Consider the following 21,143-nt stretch of genomic DNA (forward strand, 5'->3'; position numbering starts at 1 on the left):
CTAGTTCCATGATCGAAAATACGTAGCTTTTATTTAATAATTATCAAATTTATAATTGTCAATTATAAATTATTAATTTGATAATTATTATATAAAATAAATATTTAATATTTATCTTATAACATTCCACTGTGATAATTTTATATTTTATATTTTTTAATTTTCTTTAAAGAGATTTCCTTTGTATTTTGTTTTAGACAGAGAAAAGTTCCGACACATTTTTAATATAAAAAAATTAATATTAATATTAAAAATTGCTTTAAGTACCTGTTGATAGAAGGGTAAAACAATCGTAATGAAATATTAAGTTTCTTTGAATAAATCATCATCGATATAAATACGATTAAATATGCGAAAATAAATCTTCTGATATATTTTCGAAAATATACTGAAAATGTAGCAATGCGCCCATATTCGTAACATCTTATTTGCATTTGAACGTGATATCACGTGTATAGAGCGCAAGAGTGTAACGATAACGATGAAATGAACGGTATCATGAAATGCGCAAGTTGCGTAACGACGATGTGATACAATATCTGTATATTAAAGCCGTATTTCATCGCGTGCATTTCGTAATTAGAGCGCGAGGAAAATAACGCGTTGCATATTTATGCGTTTTTATCCAAATATTCCCGCGCGTGAAGATATATAAAAATATATAGCGCGGTTGCGTTTTGTCACCGACACTCGTTTCTCAGAAACTTTATTACATGAAAATATTACGTTCTCGGGCGAAGGGCTGGGAAAAGGAGACAAGAGGTGAAGATTCGCGAGATGGAGAGAGAGAGAAAGAGAGGAAGAGCGATGCGGTGCGCTTTTTCCTCGGTATTAGACAGCCGAGATGTCGGGGACCACCTCATTTCAATGTTCGTCCGTATTATTAACGGTCTTTTGTCGGCTTCAGGAAAGTTCTCCACCCTTTTGACAAAATCGTCGACGAGGGTGACGCCTTTATCATCGTCTTCTCGCGAACCGACACGATTCTCCTCGCACCTTTGTAAAATGAAAAATTGTTGAGAGATCGCGCTTCATTAACGCGCCGAATGCTGTAAACACGTGATTGGCATCTGTAATACTTAATACACGTCGCGCCGATGTAAAAATGAAATGCAAAAGCATCTCTCTCTCAATCCAATATATATATTTATTATATAATATATATATAATATTATATAATTATATTATTATTATATGAAATATATTATTATTATATAATGAATCGATCGAACGAATAATGTACTCTTATCGATATTATATATTATTGATGACATTTTGGACATGCATTCTCTTTGGTTTATCTTCCAGAAACTAATCGAAATTTTAACTTTTTAAAGCCGCGCTTTCATTACTGTTGCGCGAAATCTCACCCAACAATGATGGTGAATCGAAGCGTTCGCTCAGTCAAATTAAAAATTCGAATCAACGTCGACACGTCAATAACGACGTCACTTACCGCGTCGCCACCTATTTCAATTACAAATTTTGTTCAATATTTACCCGATCAACTTTTCACTCGCGTCGCGGAGCGAGACACGTTGCACAAAATGTAAAATGGTCGTCGGACGCGCGCATGTTTCGCCGAACTCGCGTAAAACCTGAAAATAGCTCGTTAAACTAGCCAATTAACGCGCGTTGTTTGTCTTGCGCGAGCTTTACGAAGCTGACTCTGTGACAAAGCCGCAGAGATTATTTTTTTTTTCCGCAATTTTCTTTTACGCGTAACAAAGTTTCGATCGAATCGGTTTGCAAAATGGCATTAATGACAGAGAAGAGCAGAAAAGGACTCGATGATCTGTTCTTTTTTTTTAGTAAAAAATATGTTATTGTACATGGAAAAAACTGAGCACAAATATATTTTTATTATAAAATATTTTTTTATTATTATTCTTGAATTCATGATCTAATATACGAGGGTAAATGAAAAAGTAAAGGGACAAATAAAGAAAAACACATTTATTTTAACCTATGTGGAAAATTTACATATCATTTTTCGACATAATCCCCACCAACATCGATACATTTGATCCTCTGCTTAACAAGCTTCTGTATTCCATCCTGGAAGAAAGATTTGGGTTGGGTGTGTAGCCAGTTATGCACCACAGCAATGACTTTCTCATTCGAAGAAAAATTTTTCCTCGTAGTGCTTCTTTTAATAAACCGAAAAGATGAAAAGAAAAAAGAAAGAAAAAGAAAAGAAATACTACGAGAGAAAAAAAAAGAAATACTACGAGGAAAAAAAATTTCTTTGGATGAGATGGTCATTGCAGTGGTGCATAACTGGCTACGCACCCAACCCAAATCTTTCTTCCAGAATGGAATACAGAAGCTTGTTAAACAGTGGATCAAATGTATCGATGTTGGTGGAGATTATGTCGAAAAATGATATGTAAACTTTCCACATAGGTTAAAATAAATGTGGTTTTCTTTATTTGTCCCTTAACTTTTTGACTTACCCTCGTATAATTACAGTTTGATCCTTATATATTTTCGAAAACTGACGCATCAAAAATGGAAAACAAAGCCATTAGCCACTCAATGCTCGAGATAAATGCTTTTGGTACTTTGTTAAAGCTCGCTTTTAGACGTGCGTAGTCGTGATGTTTTACAGATGACTGATTCAATTGTAATTTCGGATTCGTTGGTACGAGTAGCGCCGCACGAATGGAGTATTACAATGTTAACCGGGGTTCATCGTGCGGTTATAAGCGACTGCACTCTGAAATCGTGCATTAAACGTCGCCGGAGAGAATACGATCGCGACGACTAGGAGGAGGGGAAAGAGGGGAGGGATTGACATAGCGCTTTAAAGAAGCCCGGATTTGAAAGGCAAATTTAATAGCTTGAGGGCTAATGAATAAAAGCGATTGAATGATAAACTTAGATCTCTCCCTTGAGTCGACCGCGATACAATTTGAAAGGCGGATTAAAGAAAAATCGTTGAAGCAAGATCGAGGGGGAAAAAAAGGAACGAGAGAATAACGAAAAGACTTCGACATTTCCATTCTTACTCGGGATACACGAGTACGATTTTTATCTCTCGGAAATATGTTTCTCAAATATCAAATATACGCTTCAATGAACAAATCTCACAGTGATTAGATTCAGCCGCGGTGAATCGCTTTGAAAATGAAAAAGAGAGAATTATTTGATCAGATTGAGGACAGTGGAATTTTCATACGCCCTGAAAAATCTAATCGAAACTTTATGTGCAGTTGATATACCGATTTTCACATAAAATAGATTAATATTGTCTAGTTTTGAGTCAGTTAATCTTCATCGAATGATATTAGTCATTCACATGCACAAAGTCTGCAATTTTTTCATTTTTCTTATGTATCAACAATCTTTTGAAAATTTAAATTTAATTCATGTATTTAAATAAATAATGCTCATACAGGGTGTATACTCCCGGGAAAAAAGCTTGAAAACCTGATATTCTTAGGGAATATTCAACCTCGAAAAATCAGGAAACTCTCATGGAAATTGATTCAAAGAATTAAAAAAAAATTTTTTTTTAGGATTCAGGGATTTTTTTAAAAATTAACTCTGATAATTTTATTTTTATTTAGCACTTAAGAAACATATCTAATATATCTTTAAACATGTCTAATATATCTCTGCAATATTTAAGTTTTTATTAAACATGTAATTCTTTACTTGACGATCTATTTTTAATATCAAGATTTTATGTAAGTTTCATAGAAAATTGTTCAATTTTTAATAGATAATATTTAAATAAATTAGCACTCCTTATTTATTTAATAAATCATTAAATAAGTAATAATTTAATAAACGAATAAATAATCATTTTTAGTGTTTAGATATAGTGATATGTCACATTTTCTTATTGTCCTAATTAATTTTACAATTAATAAATCAATATTAAATGCTTGAAAAACTGCATTCTTGATAACTTTGCAATCGTATGAATAGAAAACGCTTTAGAAAGCGTATACAATAAAGAAACTTATTTTAAAAAGCTGCATCATTATTCAAACTACAAATTTTATTGGAATTTTACCTGGAATTTTAAAAGAAAATAGTGGGAAGATCATTCGTAATATGTTGTAACATATGTCTTTTATATTTTAATTCATATTTTAAAAATGAATGACAAATGTCATTTATGTGACCCTTAACGTCTCATTTAACAGCGTCATTCTACGGTTAATGATTCATATTCGTACAGTCAGAACATCAGTATTTACTATCGAAACTGTACAATAACGGAGTAATAGGATTTCTTGTACCCCCAGTATCGTGAAAAATTGCAATTGCTTCGAGCTACGCATACTAATGTCTGCATGTTCAAATGTCGGCAAGTCAATTGGCTTACACGAATAAGTTACGATTCGCACAATACTCACTCGGATCCTTGACGGCCGTGATGACGAGGCGGAAGCCGTTTGAGCTGGTGCCCCAGGCGTCGGTGACGTATTTCAACGTCACGAAGTTGGTGCGCGTGTAAATCGCGCCCACGGTCTGCTTCGTGTTTCTGCAGGATAGGTCTGCCTGAAAACAAAAGAAAATTGCGTTCGTCGAGTACGTGCCACTTGAGAAGAGGGATTCTTTTTTTTTCCTTATTTTCTTTTTTTTATGTCCCGACTCGCTAACGATGCAAATGTCGCGAGCGTGATATCGAGCGAATGTGAGGGGGGCGATGTGGGAGACGGGCGCTTGATTTACGGAGATAGTTTTATATCGCGACGAGCTAAAAGTCCCAATCGATGCTGTTCGAGAAACGTCATGGGAAACGTGATTTATATTGTTGCACATCTGCGGCGGGAAAAGTACATTTAACGTGAAAATACATTTTTCGTATTATCCTTGCGTATTGCTATACTACCTATGGATTCTCAATTTGTCGGAAGTCCTATCTGTATTATTTTTTTTCTCTTTTTTTCTTGCCATTGGCGTATTTCTCTTTCCTCTTTCTATTAAACTTTGTAATGTTAACGTAATGCCGTAAAATATTAACGTAACGTTTCCTCACAAGGAAATTTCAATCTGCTCCGCACGTTAACTTGTGAGAAGAGAGAAATCTTCCCCTTAATTTTTTTTGCGACGTTTCTAGAGGCGTCGAAAGAAAAGTGAAGAGTATGGAGATTCATATATTACCCGTAATATCACTCATATTACCAGGAATAATAAAAATGTTCCCTTTTACATGTCATTAACTCTCCGGTTTCCCTCGCACTTTATGAATCGGGCAGAGCAATGATAAAGGGACCGTAATTTCACCGCGCGGCAAAAGTCAAATGGCAGCTTATAAAAGCCCGGGTAAACGTCAAATAACGTCGTTTCCCGAGATGGTACTTTTAATAAAGCAGCTATCCGCTCGTTCCACACGTATATATGTGTGCGAGAACTTTTTCTTTTTTTTTTTTTTTTAAATTTATATCATAGCATTTGTAAAACGGCTTAGAACGCAGCTTGACGTGAAACAAAAATGACGCGACCGAGTAGATAATCCTGAAATACGGGCCGCGGATATCAATTCGAGCAAGCGTGGAGCGAAACGCGGCCTGGTCGGCGAGCAAAAAATTTATTCGTAGATTTGTTGCGGTCCCCGGTATATCTCGCTCTCGTTTGCCTCGAGACACGAGCAACGTAACACACTTGTTGCACTCCTGCGAAAGAAACCGAAAACAAACAGCTGCATCCCTGGTGCACCGAGATAATAAAAAAAAAATTAAAAAAAAAAAGAAAACGCGAATCGATGCGGCGTTAATTTTTTCAAGAGTTGCATATGGTGTATTTCATCGAAATTTTGTGAAATTGCCTCTCTCGTGTGATATTTCATGTACTACTATACGTATTCGGCAAACAGATTTAATGGAAATTTTTTTTTTAATTGTTACGAAGTAATTAAATTCCATTTTGTTTATATTTGCGAAATAAACAAAAAATATGTACGCGCACAGAAAAATAATAAAATTAAATAGATGCAAGACGTTGTTGAGAGAGCACAGTTTGTTGTGCAAACTTTGTTGATGTTTTTCGATATTCACTTAGAAAGTAAATACATGCGAATAAGTTTTATTTGTTAACAAGCATCGCATAAAATGTGCAGTTCGCATCGGTTTATCGCACGTTATCCTTGAGCAAAAGTAGCGTAAATCGTAATTTCGTGCCGCGGAAAATTAGGAATGAGCGAAAGAGAAAAAAAGTTTCACGGCGATAACAGTTTAAATTACATTCCGCGCATAAACAAAATTGAGACTTTGTGTTATATAACGGATTGAATAGTGATACTCTTATATTTTTGGTTTGCATACACCAAGTGATGCATTTTTCTTTTACTTTAATCGCCAATTTGTAATGCAAAATATTGTCAAATTTATCACAAGCCGTTTAATAACTGTATTTTGAATTACTGCAGACAATATATAATTTATATTTAATTATCTCTTTCTCGCTAACTCTTAACTTTCATCATCTTTCTCCTTGTTCTCTGTATACATACATATATAAAGGAATATGTATCCATCCATATAGGAATATATATCCATCCATAAGGCAAAAACAATTTCTGCGGATCAGATAAACTGAAATAATTAGAGTTCTCCATTTACGTCCGCCTGCATCTGAATATTCGAATTTTGAAAATTTGAGCTTTCCATCCTCATTTCAGTTGCAATTATGTTAATATTAGCTATTATATTAGAATATATAATATCTTTTGCATAAAATTTATAAGAGAAAATAGTGACACGTATTTTATTTCATGTATACCTTTTATTTATTTATATGAAAAAATTGATTGAACGATTTTGAAAAATAATCTTCTGTAATAAATAACAGAATAATTGCAATTTTTGTCGCTTTCAAGACTAGATTATTTGAAACCAATGCAATCGATTGAATAGGAATCATCACATAATGTGAAAATATTAGAAATCGGTGTAAAAACTATGAAATTGTAATATTACTAAAATTGTAATTATAAATGCATTATTCAAATTATTTTAAGATCTTAAAATAAATAACATTTTTTTTACAAATTGAATAGATTAAATAGAACATACATTTTTGTAAATTGTTGGAGTAGACGCGAATTTTTCAGAATTATAGTTTGATTTTGTCAATTAAGTGGTTTTGATGATATTGCATAATTATTTAGCAATATTTTTATTAAACAATATCGTGCACATAGAAACGAAACATGAAATATATAATTTCAAAATATTACGCAAATATTACATTTACACTAAAACCCTTTTTTTACTTATTTATGAATCGTGCAAGCTATAACAAGACGTTTTTCGCGTAATAGTCCAGGTAATTTACGATAAACCGGCTATTGAATTTGCTAGTGGCTGTTAAGTCACATAACATTGTTGAATAGGTAATGCGGAGAATGGAGAGAAAAATTAAAGGATAATGTTCCCGAATAATTTAGGACAAAGTAATTGTTCAAAAAATCAAGTCGCCGAAGATAAAATAAAATTATAGAACAAAAAACCAACACATACAGAATTACGAATGTGAAACTTTGTTTATCCCGCAAGATAGTTGCTAATAAAATGACGAGAATCTAACAATGTAATTTCGCATCTTGTTTTAAACGCATTCGCTTAAACATTTCGTATAATTATTACCGTTCATATGAATTATTATCCCTTGCATTCTGCATTTGAAAGCTCGTTGGCCTTTCACATTGAAGAGAATATCCTGTATAAGGGAAACTATACGTGCATATATTTGACATGCGAGCAAATAATGCTTCCGATATATACGCCATTCATTTCACACTCGTCACATTCGCTGTTCTTATCGCTAAATGTATAGTGCAAATTATTCAGAACTATTAAATTCCCTCGATTAAACCGCTAATTTTTTAATTGATATATCTCGAGTTTTAAATTTAAATGATACACGCATTAATGTCTTATGTATATCGATTGTGTACGACCGAATTTTCGATACCGCAATTACGAGGTAAATAATTCGATTATCCTAATGTTATTTGATAATGCTGGTTTTCTCATTATTACGGTATATATCGCGATAAATCGCATCAACTTGAGGAGATTTAAAATTCGATTTCGCAACACAATCGGACGCGTTTTACTTCATAATCTGCGTTTATCGCGATGCGATGCGTAATTCGGAAAAATATTCTTTCCGCGCAATACGACAAGTACGTTCATTATATCGATTACGCTTAATGAACATGTGCCACGGTCAGATATATAATTGCCGGAAAATCCAGTCGCCAAATGAAAGTCAGCCTGATGTGATTCGCGATCGCATTATTATCGGCGATATCAGCCTGATGATTCACCAGACTGATCTGCAGGGTCTATTTGCGCGCGGCAAATTGTGTGCTATCCCCGGTATTAGGATTGCGAACGGTGGTTTAATAACGTGCTCGCCGATCGACCGTGTGTCAACCGGACGAGCACTTGTCAATTCCGACGGCGAGAGTCATCGATCATGCGCGAAACGTAGGGTTAAGTAATCTGCAGCATCGAGAGGGAAGGGCACATAGCCCTCGCAGTTGTAGACTTAACCCGGCGGTAGAAAGGGTCGCTCCTGTGCGACGAGAATTGTATAGGGCGCTCGCAAAATTACCCTTTCGCATGTGCCACTGACTGTATCCGGTGTAAATGAACCAATATACAATCGCGCATAAATTTGAGATTCACTAATTTCTCTAATTTCATATATATATTTAGGTATATTGAACTATTTAAACTAAATTATATCAGAACGCGATAAATTATTATATGGAATTAATTAATTTGTCAATTTTTTGCTATTTTTTTTTTTGCTGTAAAACACACGTACAATTTTTGAATTGTACATAAATTGTACATTTTGCCTGAATAAAATAGCAAACATTTTATACACTACTGATTTACAATATAGATTAATAATAATAATAATAATTCATATTTTCGGATTTTTAGTATAGCAGAAGCATTATCTTTTATTCTTATTTCTCTCTTATTCTTTGATTTTTTTAAAAATTATACATAAGCTTTCTCTTTCTAACAAGCTTTTTTCTTCATAATCCAAATAAGATTATATATATACATATATTCTTTTACTTTTTTTATAATATTGTTAATTGTGGACTTTACTTGATGTCTTAATATTCAATATTTGTAGAGCTTTATTATAGTTATTACAAAATTTGCACGAAATTATTATACACATATCAAATAAAAACAAACTAATTTATATCATGGATCGTAATAAAAAAAGTTAATAAAAGAAAGTGTAATACAAAGATATTATAGATTTATATTTTATCATGCTGTCTTTTTGGTCGATTAATTTTAAATTACTGTCACGTGAAGCGGAATTATCGGAAATAGAAGCGGGGAAAAAGTCCTTCATACAGGTCGAAAAATCGAAGTAAGGTGAATGAAGAAGAAGAAGAAGAAGAGCGGGGTGAGAAGTCCACGTACTTGAGTTCGCGCGAAATTAGATACATCTTCGGGGAAAACCTCGACTGAATGGCAATAGCGTGACGTAAACACGAATGGGAAAGGGGTGAAGGGGGCAGAGAGGGGAGGGAACCACCTAATTTACATTTACATAGCTTTCAACGTATCTCGCGAAGCCTCGAAGGTACAATCTCTCTCTTTCGGCTTCTCCTCGCCGCGCCGGGTCGAAAGAAGGCCTCGAGCGAGAGCTTACAACAAGCTCTCTCACCGTTTCTAAGTCGGCGCCGAGGAGGATCCCGAAAAGGGGGAGAGCAGGCTATTGTCGTTGCGTGCAAACAACGAAATCCTTCCTTCGAGGATATGCAACTTCGGCCTCTAGAATCTCGACCGGAAAAACAGCCCCGAGCTGCGCTCGAAACCTCTCGCCGCCATATCCTCGACAAAGACGCGTCCGTCCTATATCCGTCGTGCCGACATGTCGGAAAATATTCGAGGAGAGATGCATCGCGGAGTTTGGAAAAGAGATTTCTAACGGCAAAATAAGTTATTGCGTCTGGTTTCCTCTCCTCTCTCCGCCAAATAACGCGATGAATATTAAAAAGGGAAAAAGATTTTTCTAACAAAGCACGCGAGAGAGCGTCTCGTAAATTATATATTTGTAAGAGTAAGTACGAATGAGTCTAGATATGAGTGCTGTATAATATTACCTATAGGTTCTCTAGAAACAGGTTCTGCGAAAGCTCGAATATTCGTCAGGCAATAAACATTGCATCGACGGCTGGAAAGGAAGCTCATATTTCTATATTATGTTTTCCATATAAAATTTGTCTCGGTATATATACAATATATGTGTATATATATATATTTCCGACGTAGAATTGCACTCCCATCGTTATAAATTGCATACAGCTCGCATAAGGCCTTTATATCTCGGATGCGGTAACCGAATGCACGCGTTTTACGACATATACGAAAAGTCGTTTCCGGTAGAAATACTGTCGCATTATTTATCTCATTCGTTGCAAGAGATACAACAGCTATATCACGTTTGAAAAAAAGGGGAAAAAACGAGATAAAAATATTTTATTCTTTATGAAACAATGTCGCGCGAGGCCAAGTGCATAAAAAACGATTGCGTACTTTCAATTAAATATTGAATTAGTTATCTATAGAACTGGAGCGGTGATAAAAAGAATCTAACAGCTCAATTTTCTCATATAAAAGCTTGATGTAAGCTTTCATTTGCGATTAGTTAGAATATTATTGAGGTAATTATTCGCGAGATCTTGCAATTTAATTCACGAAAAGAGACAATTTTTCTTATTTTAGATTTTATTTTCAGTCTCACGTACGCTCACACACACACACACACACACACACACGCGCGTAAAAGCGCATTTGTGTTACACGTATACGAGACTTATCAAAATGTTCGTGTGTAATATCACGCATGCATATATGTATATCTGCTACAGAATGTGACAATAGCTGTAACATTTTGAAGTAAAATAATATTATAAGGAATATATAATTATTTCTTGTAACAGCACATATTAAAACATTTTTAATAAAATTAATATATGAAATATTTAGAAAATATTATATTAAAAAGTTTCATATTAGCAAACAATAATGAAAAATATATATAATACGTACATGACTATGTTATTGTATATGTATATACATAAAATATATAAAAATATACCTACACGATATATACAGAATTACTTTTTGTTTTAATATTTAAATTAATTCTTGTGTTTAATTTATCGTATTTAAAACAAAATGTTAATAAAGTATTTATATTTTTTATTTGCATTATAAAATTTCATAAACTAGATCGTTACAATACAGAAGTCATTATATCATAATTATATGCATTTGCGATATTTACAATCTATAATCAATATCACAACTATTTATAATTTGAATGACATAATTCTGCAATTTTAAAGAATTATAGAAAAGATCATTTATTGTGTGTACGGATCGAATATTTATATGTAATACATACAATAATAAATTTTTTAAATACTAATTATAATATTTAGGCGTTGCTAATTTGGATTTAAATTTGTATGTTATAGATCAACTTCTCTTCGATCAAGGATCTTCTATGTAGTTCAACTATTCCGCATCGACTGGTAAGTAAAAAATAATTTTTATTTTATGGTAAAAAAACATCAAGTACATAAATAAGTAACATGCATGTGTTTTAATTTTTATTTTTTTTAAACTTCTATTTCTTTTGTTGCATACAATTTTTGCAAGCATATTTTTTTATATACTTGGCGTCTATTTTTTACCTTTTTTAGAATACGATTTATTCACGAGATAATACAATTCTACCATGAAAAATATTTACATGCTTTGAATCGAATCGTCTTCCTGAAAGCATCACAAAAGCTTGCAAAGCTACATTCCGTCGATCTGAGGAGCGTAACAAAAATAGAATCGCGTTTCTTGTTGCGGTTTTTAGAAACAACGAAACAACACGATAAACAAGAAAATAATTTGTATTTCCTTTTCGCGATACACGTCGGGATCCAAGGAATTTTTATGTACACTTAAAAATCTAAAATCTATTTAATTTATTATAACACTTTGTATATGAGAGTTCGATGAGAAATTCCCTATGTATCGAAACATTTTCTCTCACTCCACGTCTCTTAAATCAAAAGCATCTTAGATAATTTATATAATACAAGAATGTCGAAACACAACTTTTGCGTGCATCGACAATTTAATATTTCCTTTTTGCAATATACGAGGGTAAGTCAAAAAGTAAAGAGACAAATAAAGAAAAATATTTATTTTAACCTATGTGGAAAATTTACATATCATTTTTCGACATAATCCCCACCAACATCGATACATTTGATCCTCTGCTTAACAAGCTTCTGTATTCCATCCTGGAAGAAAGATTTGGGTTGGGTGTGTAGCCAGTTATGCACCACAGCAATGACTTTCTCATTCGAAGAAAAATTTTTTCCTCGTAGTGCTTCTTTTAATAAACCGAAAAGATGAAAAGAAAAAAAAAAGAAAAAGAAAAGAAATACTACGAGAAAAAAAATTTTCTTTGGATGAGAAGGTCATTGCAGTGGTGCATAACTGGCTACGCATCCAACCCAAATCTTTCTTCCAGGATGAAATACAGAAGCTTATTAAGTAGGATCAAATGTATCGATGTTGGTGGGGATTATGTCGAAAAATGATATGTAAATTTTCCACATAGGTTAAAATAAATGTGTTTTTCTTTATTTGTCCCTTTACTTTTTGATTTACCCTCGTACATTCAAGGAATTTTTATGTACACTTAAAGATCTCAAATCTATTTACAAATTTATTATAACATTTTGTATATGAGAGTTCGATGAGAAATTCCCTATGTATCGAAACATTTTCTCTCACTCCACGTCCCTTGAATCAAAAGCATCTCAGATAATTTCTATAACGCAAGAATATCAAAACGCAAACTTTTGTTTGCATCGAGTTATCTAAATTGAATGTCGAAGGCAAGCGCGGTATCTTCGCGAACGTCTCGCGTCGGTAAAAGCTTGCGAAAGCCATTACTGACGGCGAGACAGACGCTTTTCTTCGCGCGATCACAAATTCCGCCCTCCACCCCACCTCCACCCCCCTTGGCAAACTTTGAAAGCGATGAGATCCAGATGGCTGCTAGTTTCGCAAACTTTGCTGACCAATCTCTCTCTCTCGCTTGCGAAAAAGGGGGGAGGGAGAGAACGCAGAAGCAGCAGGTACAGGACATTACGTAATGCTATGTGGTGGTGACGCTCCCATAATTAATGATCTCATAAACCGGCATTATCGTAACGACGCACCGCGTTGATATCGATCTCCGCCTAGAGTCTAGAGAACATTTCTACTCTCGCTCCCTTCCTCCTCTTTTCGCCCCCTTCACCCGCGAATCATATAATTAATAGATAGTAATCAAATATTATAGTCCATCTCGTGCGTGGGATCATCGACAATAAATTATTATAATAGCCGACGCGTTTATGATTTACGGTTGATCGATTTATAGACCGCTCGATTATGTCTGCAACAATTTTGTGCAAAAAAAAGGCGCTCACAATTGTCATTTGTTTATTATTCTTCGCGATATATTGATTGCATTTGATCTTACAACTTTGGTTCGATTTTTCGGATATATAATTCTATATTGCATATATATAATCTATTCATGAAGAGGACGGAGAAGCCATTTAGGATTTAAACCAACGAATACATTGTTTATTTCAATTGAGAATTTTGTTCCGTTTCTGTGCATTATTAATAAAAATACAACGCGACGGATTTTCGTGGATAAACGCGGCGCGGACTCATGAATAACGCAATACATTGAAAAATCTTTTATATGCAAATATTTCACGTCGCGTATTATTCGCTAATCGAATATTAATTCGCGCGCTCTATTATCAGTCAATTTTGCGACCGAATAAAATCTTCAAACACATTTCCATAGGGCAAATAGAAGGCATTATTTCGCGAGAATTTTCGACATAACTTCACTCACTGCAGTTGTTGATGTAATGTGAAAGGTCACTAATTAAAATAATAATTGAACTATGCGAGAGGTGAATTACATATTGTATATATCATATAACATCAAAGTTAATACATATCTATATGTAATTGTATATGTTTCATATATATATTTAACTTTGACATCACACGAGAAAGATTGGGATGCCCCAAAACGATTTTATATTTGTTCTAAGAGCATATTTGTTCATCCTAACAAGAGGCCTATAAATCTCGGTGAACTCCACTGATTTTGAGGAAAAGCTGAACGCGCCCCTTTCGGAATGTATTTTGCTTCGCTTTTCTGCACACAGGGAAAAAGAACGGACGAGGCCACGCGGCGAAACGTAAAAGTAATTTGTCGGATGAAAGAACTGAAGTAGTAAAAGAGAGGCAGGGAGAGAGAGAGAATGAGAGAGGAGCTGGAACTTTTATTTCAACTTTTAATCCGTCAAAGCGTTCATCAGGGGAAATTTGCGCGCGAGGAAAAAATTAATCTCATAAAATAGCTCGCGAGTGGACACGATAGGCAGCTCTTAATAACGGAATGAAATACTGCCACTTAAAAGGGCTGCTGGGTGAAAATAAATAAATACGGGGACGTACGGGTAATGCATTTATTATTCCGGAATGATGTTTCGCGAAGTTTCCATTACAGCGTAGAGAGAGAGAGAATTATGACGAAGTGAGAAACGGCATCGTAATGCAACTATGGTATCATCTCTCTTTCTCCCCTTCCTTCCCCTTTTGATATTTGCGAGCACAATTTTCTAACGCAGAGATAAGGAGTGACGTTTCTTCACGCGTTGATATAATTAATCGAGAAGAGCTTGTAAATTCCAGCAAAACCAGAGAATCGATAAAAAATGAGAGCGCGCTGTTAATATCGCGGCGCAAAATCGTCCGTCGTTTGCGAAATTTATCAGACCGACGCGAACCGGATGAGAAAAATATTTGCAATCACAATATTGTCGTAAACTCTCCAGGTTCTTAGCCAGTATATATGTATACGTTGGCTTGTTCGAAAAAGTTTCGATAAAACGGCAAGCAAAACAGTTATTAAAGTCATGTTATATAATCACTTTGCTAAGCTCCTTGTCTCGTTAATTTTGCAAATTTTATGAACGCTCCCTGTCTATGCCTGTCATTAATTTCGAGATAAAAAATTACGGTCTCGCAATTTATAAACCCTGGGCTTTTGGGGTTTATATTATATATATGCAGAACGGTTTTTTTGACAGCAGATATATCTAAATATTATTTTGTATTATTTATTTTATACACTAAAATGTACATGAGAAAGAGAGAGAGAAAGAAAGATAAATATTTTTTTGACAATTTTTACATAATTCTCGTTTATTGAGACATAGAAATATTTAGATTAGTCTGCCAAAAAAAATAAATAAATAAATAAAAGGCACCGTATTTTACATATGTTTTCGCAAAAAAGTCATAATATATATTAATTATAATATATATTATAATTAATATTATATATATTATATTAATATTATATATTATATAATAATATATATAATATATATATTATTTATATTATATGTTATAATTATAATATATATTATAATTATAATTATAATTAATATTAGATATATTATATTAGATATTATAATTTTAATATATATTAATTATAATTAAAACTATAAAAACAATTATACAACTAATCCGGGTCTTTATCCATTGATAAGAAAAATGTTCTCATTTCAATTATAATCGAGGATAGTCGTAAGCTCTCGGCACATCTACACTCAAAGCTGCGATTATTCGTGCCAATTCATTAACTGCGAGACATCGCTCTCTCGGCTTATCAGCATTAACGATCGACCATAAATATGACTGTCGCGACACAAACAGCGGCTCCGAGAGATCTTAATCAAACGAATCGGGAATTACGGCAGAGTAAATTAATAACGCGGCAACACCAGCCCGGTTGGCCCAACAAGCTTAACGGCCCGCCATTCGTCTCGCGGGATCGATCGCGACCCCCTTTGCGCGAATTCGCTCTCCCGAGCTCTCGAAGCTTATCGGAGGGCAGCGTAATCACGGAACACGTATACGCGCAGCAGCGGGAAATCGGAAGCGGAATAGATGTACGCGAGTCGGTCGGGTTTCCTATATATATGTATAGTCGCGCTCCTGGGTTTACTCTCGCCGAATTCGCAAACCGTGCCCTGAAAAGCTCTCGGAAGAGGGGCACCCCCGGTTTATCATAATTGCATCTCGCGGCATCCAGGCTCGCTCTTTCTCTCTCTCTCTCTCTCTCTCTCTCTCTCTCTCTCGTTCTCTCTTCTAACGAGCACGCAGCAACGTAGCAGCTCGAGGAAATTAGTATCCGGGTTAGTTTATGCTAGAGACCGCCATTGCTGCATGAATTATGGATGCATCGGCCAGCCCGCAGCTCCGGGGCGGGTGTGCGAGTTTTTCCGCGCTTTCCAGATTTTTAGACTCGATGGACTTGCTGCTTTTACACGTGGCTGGAAAAAGAGCAATTTTTCCCTCGAGCGCTAAATAACGTTAGATAATTCACGATTCTTGGAAAGTACGATTGCAGATTGTAAACAGACTGGACGGACTTTTTTTTATGGAGAAAAAAATCATATTGCTTTTGATTAACAGATATTATATATTTATAATATGTAATTAGTATGTTGCGCAACTAGAACTTTTAACTCTAATAACAGCTTCTTATTAAACTCCGTGGTCGATATTTTTCCACTGCGATGCTCTATTTTTTTTGTCACGTCAGAAAAACACCTGTCTTTCTTCACCTTCGGTACTAAAAACTTGCAGCCGCGATACGAAGGAGAAACTTATTTCTTATGGGGGAATTAATTAAATTTCGATGCGGCCACAGGCTGATCCCTGATCGTGTGCTTCCTTAAATCCTCCTCCTCGGTGACTTTTCCGAGCGATTAATTCTGCTTCAGGAAGACTACGAGGGATTATTAGAACTTGCTAATACATCGAAAATTAAATTTCGAGCTTTTTTTTGCTCACGTCATCTCGTTGAATTATTCCGAGATAATACTTTGGCCACAAAGTGACTTTAAATAAAAAAATCTGAATATATATATAGTATACGATTTATAATACTGAAAATACTGATCAAATTGAGATATTTATATACGAACTTTCGACGACGATTTGATCAGATTCTTAAACGACAAATTAAACATCAATTTCGGTATATCTAACAATAAGACACGCGATACGGTCCATGTACATATATAGCAATCAGCTAAGTATAGCGAAACTGCATCTCGTATAGAAATTTAGCACGACAATGGCGGAATTAGTTCCAGCAGATTGTAGGACTTCCATTGTCCAGATTCAGTCGAACCCGTCTCTCTCTCTACGTCGGTACATTTCCGATTGTCCTGATAGTCGGGCGATCCATCAGCTAATCAGTTCGCTTGACATGTTTCTTAGAGTGCGCCGTTGTACATGCGGGCCACGTCCATGCGGGTACGAAGGTCGCCTTCAAATGATACTAGTCTGTCTCATTACCTTAGACATTTGCACTTCCCGAAAAGTTAGCCATTGACAGAGTCGTTTGTATAATTAATGTTGCGACTACGTGTATTTCCGGATAACAATAGCTAAGAGTTGAAGCTGCAAAATTAATAAAACTCACTTTCCCTTTTTACAAATTAATCATTGTTACTCCAGCAATAAAATATATTCAATACAAAACTCTTCTGTGATTTCCAATATTAAATATCTTGATAATTTCGTTTAAAAAATTAAGTTCCTCTCAAAGTAAAGTTTCTTGCGATTTAATTGAAAAGTTCTCTTATTTATTTATGCCTCTGAAGAGAATTCGATTTTCTTCAATATTCAATTTTATTAAATTTAAGTAACTCGCACTAATGAGATCGATTAAATTTTCATTGGGGAAGAAATAATTGTGTAAACTTTACAATAAAAATATACTATCGTGCCCATATCTTTTTCTTTTTCTCGAGACGTTTTGCATACCAATTTGCTCGATATTAGCGAGGTGATGGAAAGCTTGATTGTAATATAGACGGTGCTTTATGAAGATCGAGAAAACGTGTGTCTTTCCGACGTTCATGGTGATAAATTTTTTTATGTAAGCTCACAATTTTTATGCTCGAGCCTTAAAAGTCGAGAGGCAGAATTTATGCAGGCGGCTCGTATCGCAAAAATCGACGTCTCTCAGTCGGGCATTTCTATATCCCTGCTTAATGTGAAGAAGCATTACGAGAATATGAAGATTCATGCATGAACGGGCAGTATATTATATTTCTTGAGAATTTATACAATGTGATGACGGCGATTTCCGCGAATGTGTGACCATTCTTTCGTGGAATACAATTTTTTCTTACATAAGTAATAAGAAAAAAATCAGTATATATATATTTTGGATAGAGAGGAGAACTATAGAGAAAATACAAAGTTTGCAAGCAAATTACTTTTGAATATAATAAATGTCTTATTTCTTAATGACATTTATTATAATATTATTTGAAAATAACAAAATATTCATATAAAAAAATAATATAATTCATATAAATAATTCATATGAATTATAATACTATGAAATATAAAAATCCGATGCATTCGTTTCGAGTGAGAAATAATTAATAGACTTACAATTTACTCTGTTGGAGAACTTTACTTCTCTATCTCTGTCTCTCTCCAAGAAAGCTTTTAAATTTTATATCTTTTAATTGCTCGTCCTGCAGATTCTTTTTTAATTATATCACGGAACTCTCTCTCTCAGCGCCCTCGTTAGTACATCGAGATTCACAGGGACAAACTATTGTCGTGATTTTCCGAAAGATCGTTATTGAACAACCAGACGGTAGATACAACTTCCGGAAACGTGGCCCTCTCCGACGCTCTTCTTCCATACCGCCCTTCATATTTCACCGGTGCCCTCAAGACCGTCGCCGCCTACTTCCGGCGACCGTGTCGCTGTACTTTAAGCGGAACTTAATATAGCCGATTTATTGTCATCCCGAGAGGTCGTTTACAGCAAGTTTGCGGCACGTGCTCGGCGTACGATTCGCGTTTTGTTTCCCGACCAATGGGAATCACGTCTGTCGAGTTGCGAAAACGGATTTCTCCTATTGTTTGGATCGTTGTCGGAAATTTTCAGTCTGCTCGCTGGTTTCGACATATTATAGGTTTTCAAGTTATTTAAGAAATATAATATTAATCACATCCGCGTATCAATAATAATTAATTAAAAATTCTTACGTCTATTTTAGCTATTTATTTTATAATATAATATTGAATCGTATAAGATTAATTTTTTTATCAAAAATTTCATAATTGAATGAGCGTAATTTATATAGGATTTGTTTGAGTACTTTGACATGATAAATAATTATTGACGAGCATCTCGCATATATGAATTTATCACGAAGATACATTAGCAAATTAATAAATCGGCAAATATTTATCTATTAGAGAAATTAAATCGATCAGTCGTATTTTTTTTATCGCACAACAATCATCTTTTTGTATATTGACTTGCAGCTTAATGCTTTATAGTTTCATCCACGCATTTTATTTCATTTCATTTCTTTTCACAGAAAAAGAAGAATCAGATAATTTTAGTGACAAATTATTATTGCGGATATATAAAATCGATTTGCTATAGTATTTCATTGTCAGTGCACGCGCGATTGAGCTTCTCTCCTGCAAGATAAAAATAATTTCCATCTATCGTGCAGATTACTAATACGATAAAATAATTCCGGATAAAATAATTTAAAAAAAAAAACACTTTTATAATACATATATTTAAAAAACTTTTTATTGAATAATAAATACTAAGTTAGCTTTATCGATTCACACGTCTCATAATTTTGCTATCACGTATCGATAGAAGAAATTCTTTTCCCTTTTTAAGAGCTCACCTTGATCAGTGATGACTACAAACGCTAAAAGGTATTTCTGAGTAAAAGAATAAGTACCACGACGCGACATTGTCGAACACAAAAACTTCTCCACTTGCCACTTGTAATATTTATACTATCAGAAATGACAAAGATAAATAGCTTGAAAATGAAGAAGAGGAAGTAGAAGAAATATCTGTGTATATGTTAGAAGGAGAAAAGAAAGAATAGAGCTTGTGAAATGATAAAATATGCGATTAAGAAGATGACAAGAATCGAAAAAGAAACGTAGCTCGGGTGAGAATAAAAAAACAAAAGACTTTCCCATTAAAATTGAAGGATACGGAGGCAGGAAATAAAACAGAAGATACGGAGAGAGAGAGACAGAAAAAAAGAAAACAGAAAATTTTTATATTTAAAGATGTTCGTGATGGAAGAGTTTATTTATTTTATCAGTTATACTGTATTATGTGTTGACGTATATTTGATAATTAATTAATTAATTAATATAAATAAATTAATTTAATAAATTTGATGAATTAACTGACAATTAAGCATAATCGAAACATTTCTATTATGTATCCAAATATAGTCATTGATCTTCTTTAATATTTAAAGACTAATGTTAAAAAATATAAAAACAAGAAAAAAATAGTTGATTTTAATTATTTTTCACAATTATTTGTAGTAAATGTCTTTTATATTGTGGGTCGTCTTTCATATTAAAGTCGTAGCAATTATACGATAGTGGAATAGATGTGACATCGGAATATCTTTCAATCTAAAAAGATTAATAGTCTTTTATTATAGAATCATTAGGAAAAAGGACAGTTGCTTAATAACCATTGAAAAACATCGAGATAACGATTATTAATCTTGTCGTTGGAACATGGATTTTAGCCATCATTAATTACTCTTAAATCTTTCCACACATTAATTTTTTTCAATGTATGCAAATATTTTTTTTAAATCTGTTTTCTCACTCTTGCTATCGTTTTGCGATTACAGTTTACAATTGACGAGATAACAATCGGCCTATTCGGTAAATTATGAGGCTCGCCATTTAGTTTCAACTGACTCGTGCAAAACTAGAGACTGCTAGAGACCCGCGTGCTCGTTTGAGCGAACGTTAAAACGCGTTCGTCTCCCTCTGCGCCAAGTACAGAGGGATGACATTTCGACCGCGTTGCGATAAATCGTGAGCTGCGCAAAGTAAACCCGTGATGTGAGAAAGAGCTTGCGAAGTGTCGACGGTAAAACCACTTAGGGAGTTCAAATGAGAAATGGCTAAACGTTTGGCTGAGTGTGT

The 21,143-nt window shown here is 34.2% G+C and overlaps 1 protein-coding gene and 1 long non-coding RNA gene across 3 annotated transcripts in view; one reads left to right on the forward strand and one right to left on the reverse strand.

Annotated features, from left to right (window-relative positions):
• Positions 1–21,143, forward strand: part of LOC145938791 (uncharacterized) — a 108,403-nt gene that overhangs the window by 76,687 nt on the left and 10,573 nt on the right. Inside the window, exon 7 of the long non-coding RNA XR_014425736.1 lies at positions 11,489–11,545. This is a non-coding gene — a long non-coding RNA (uncharacterized LOC145938791). The remainder of the gene's footprint in view (positions 1–11,488; positions 11,546–21,143) is intronic.
• The window catches only part of LOC145938783 (uncharacterized), a 193,936-nt gene that overhangs the window by 39,021 nt on the left and 133,772 nt on the right, over positions 1–21,143 (reverse strand). For both annotated transcript variants that reach the window (XM_083042538.1, XM_083042539.1), the window contains exon 3: positions 4,371–4,515. In XM_083042538.1, coding sequence (XP_082898664.1) covers positions 4,371–4,515 — 145 coding nt within the window. The remainder of the gene's footprint in view (positions 1–4,370; positions 4,516–21,143) is intronic.

This window comes from Prenolepis imparis, unplaced genomic scaffold (genome assembly GCF_030444845.1).
Source record: "Prenolepis imparis isolate NDT839.2.m4 unplaced genomic scaffold, iyPreImpa1.0 SCAF_7, whole genome shotgun sequence".
NCBI classification, from domain to species: domain Eukaryota; kingdom Metazoa; phylum Arthropoda; class Insecta; order Hymenoptera; family Formicidae; genus Prenolepis; species Prenolepis imparis.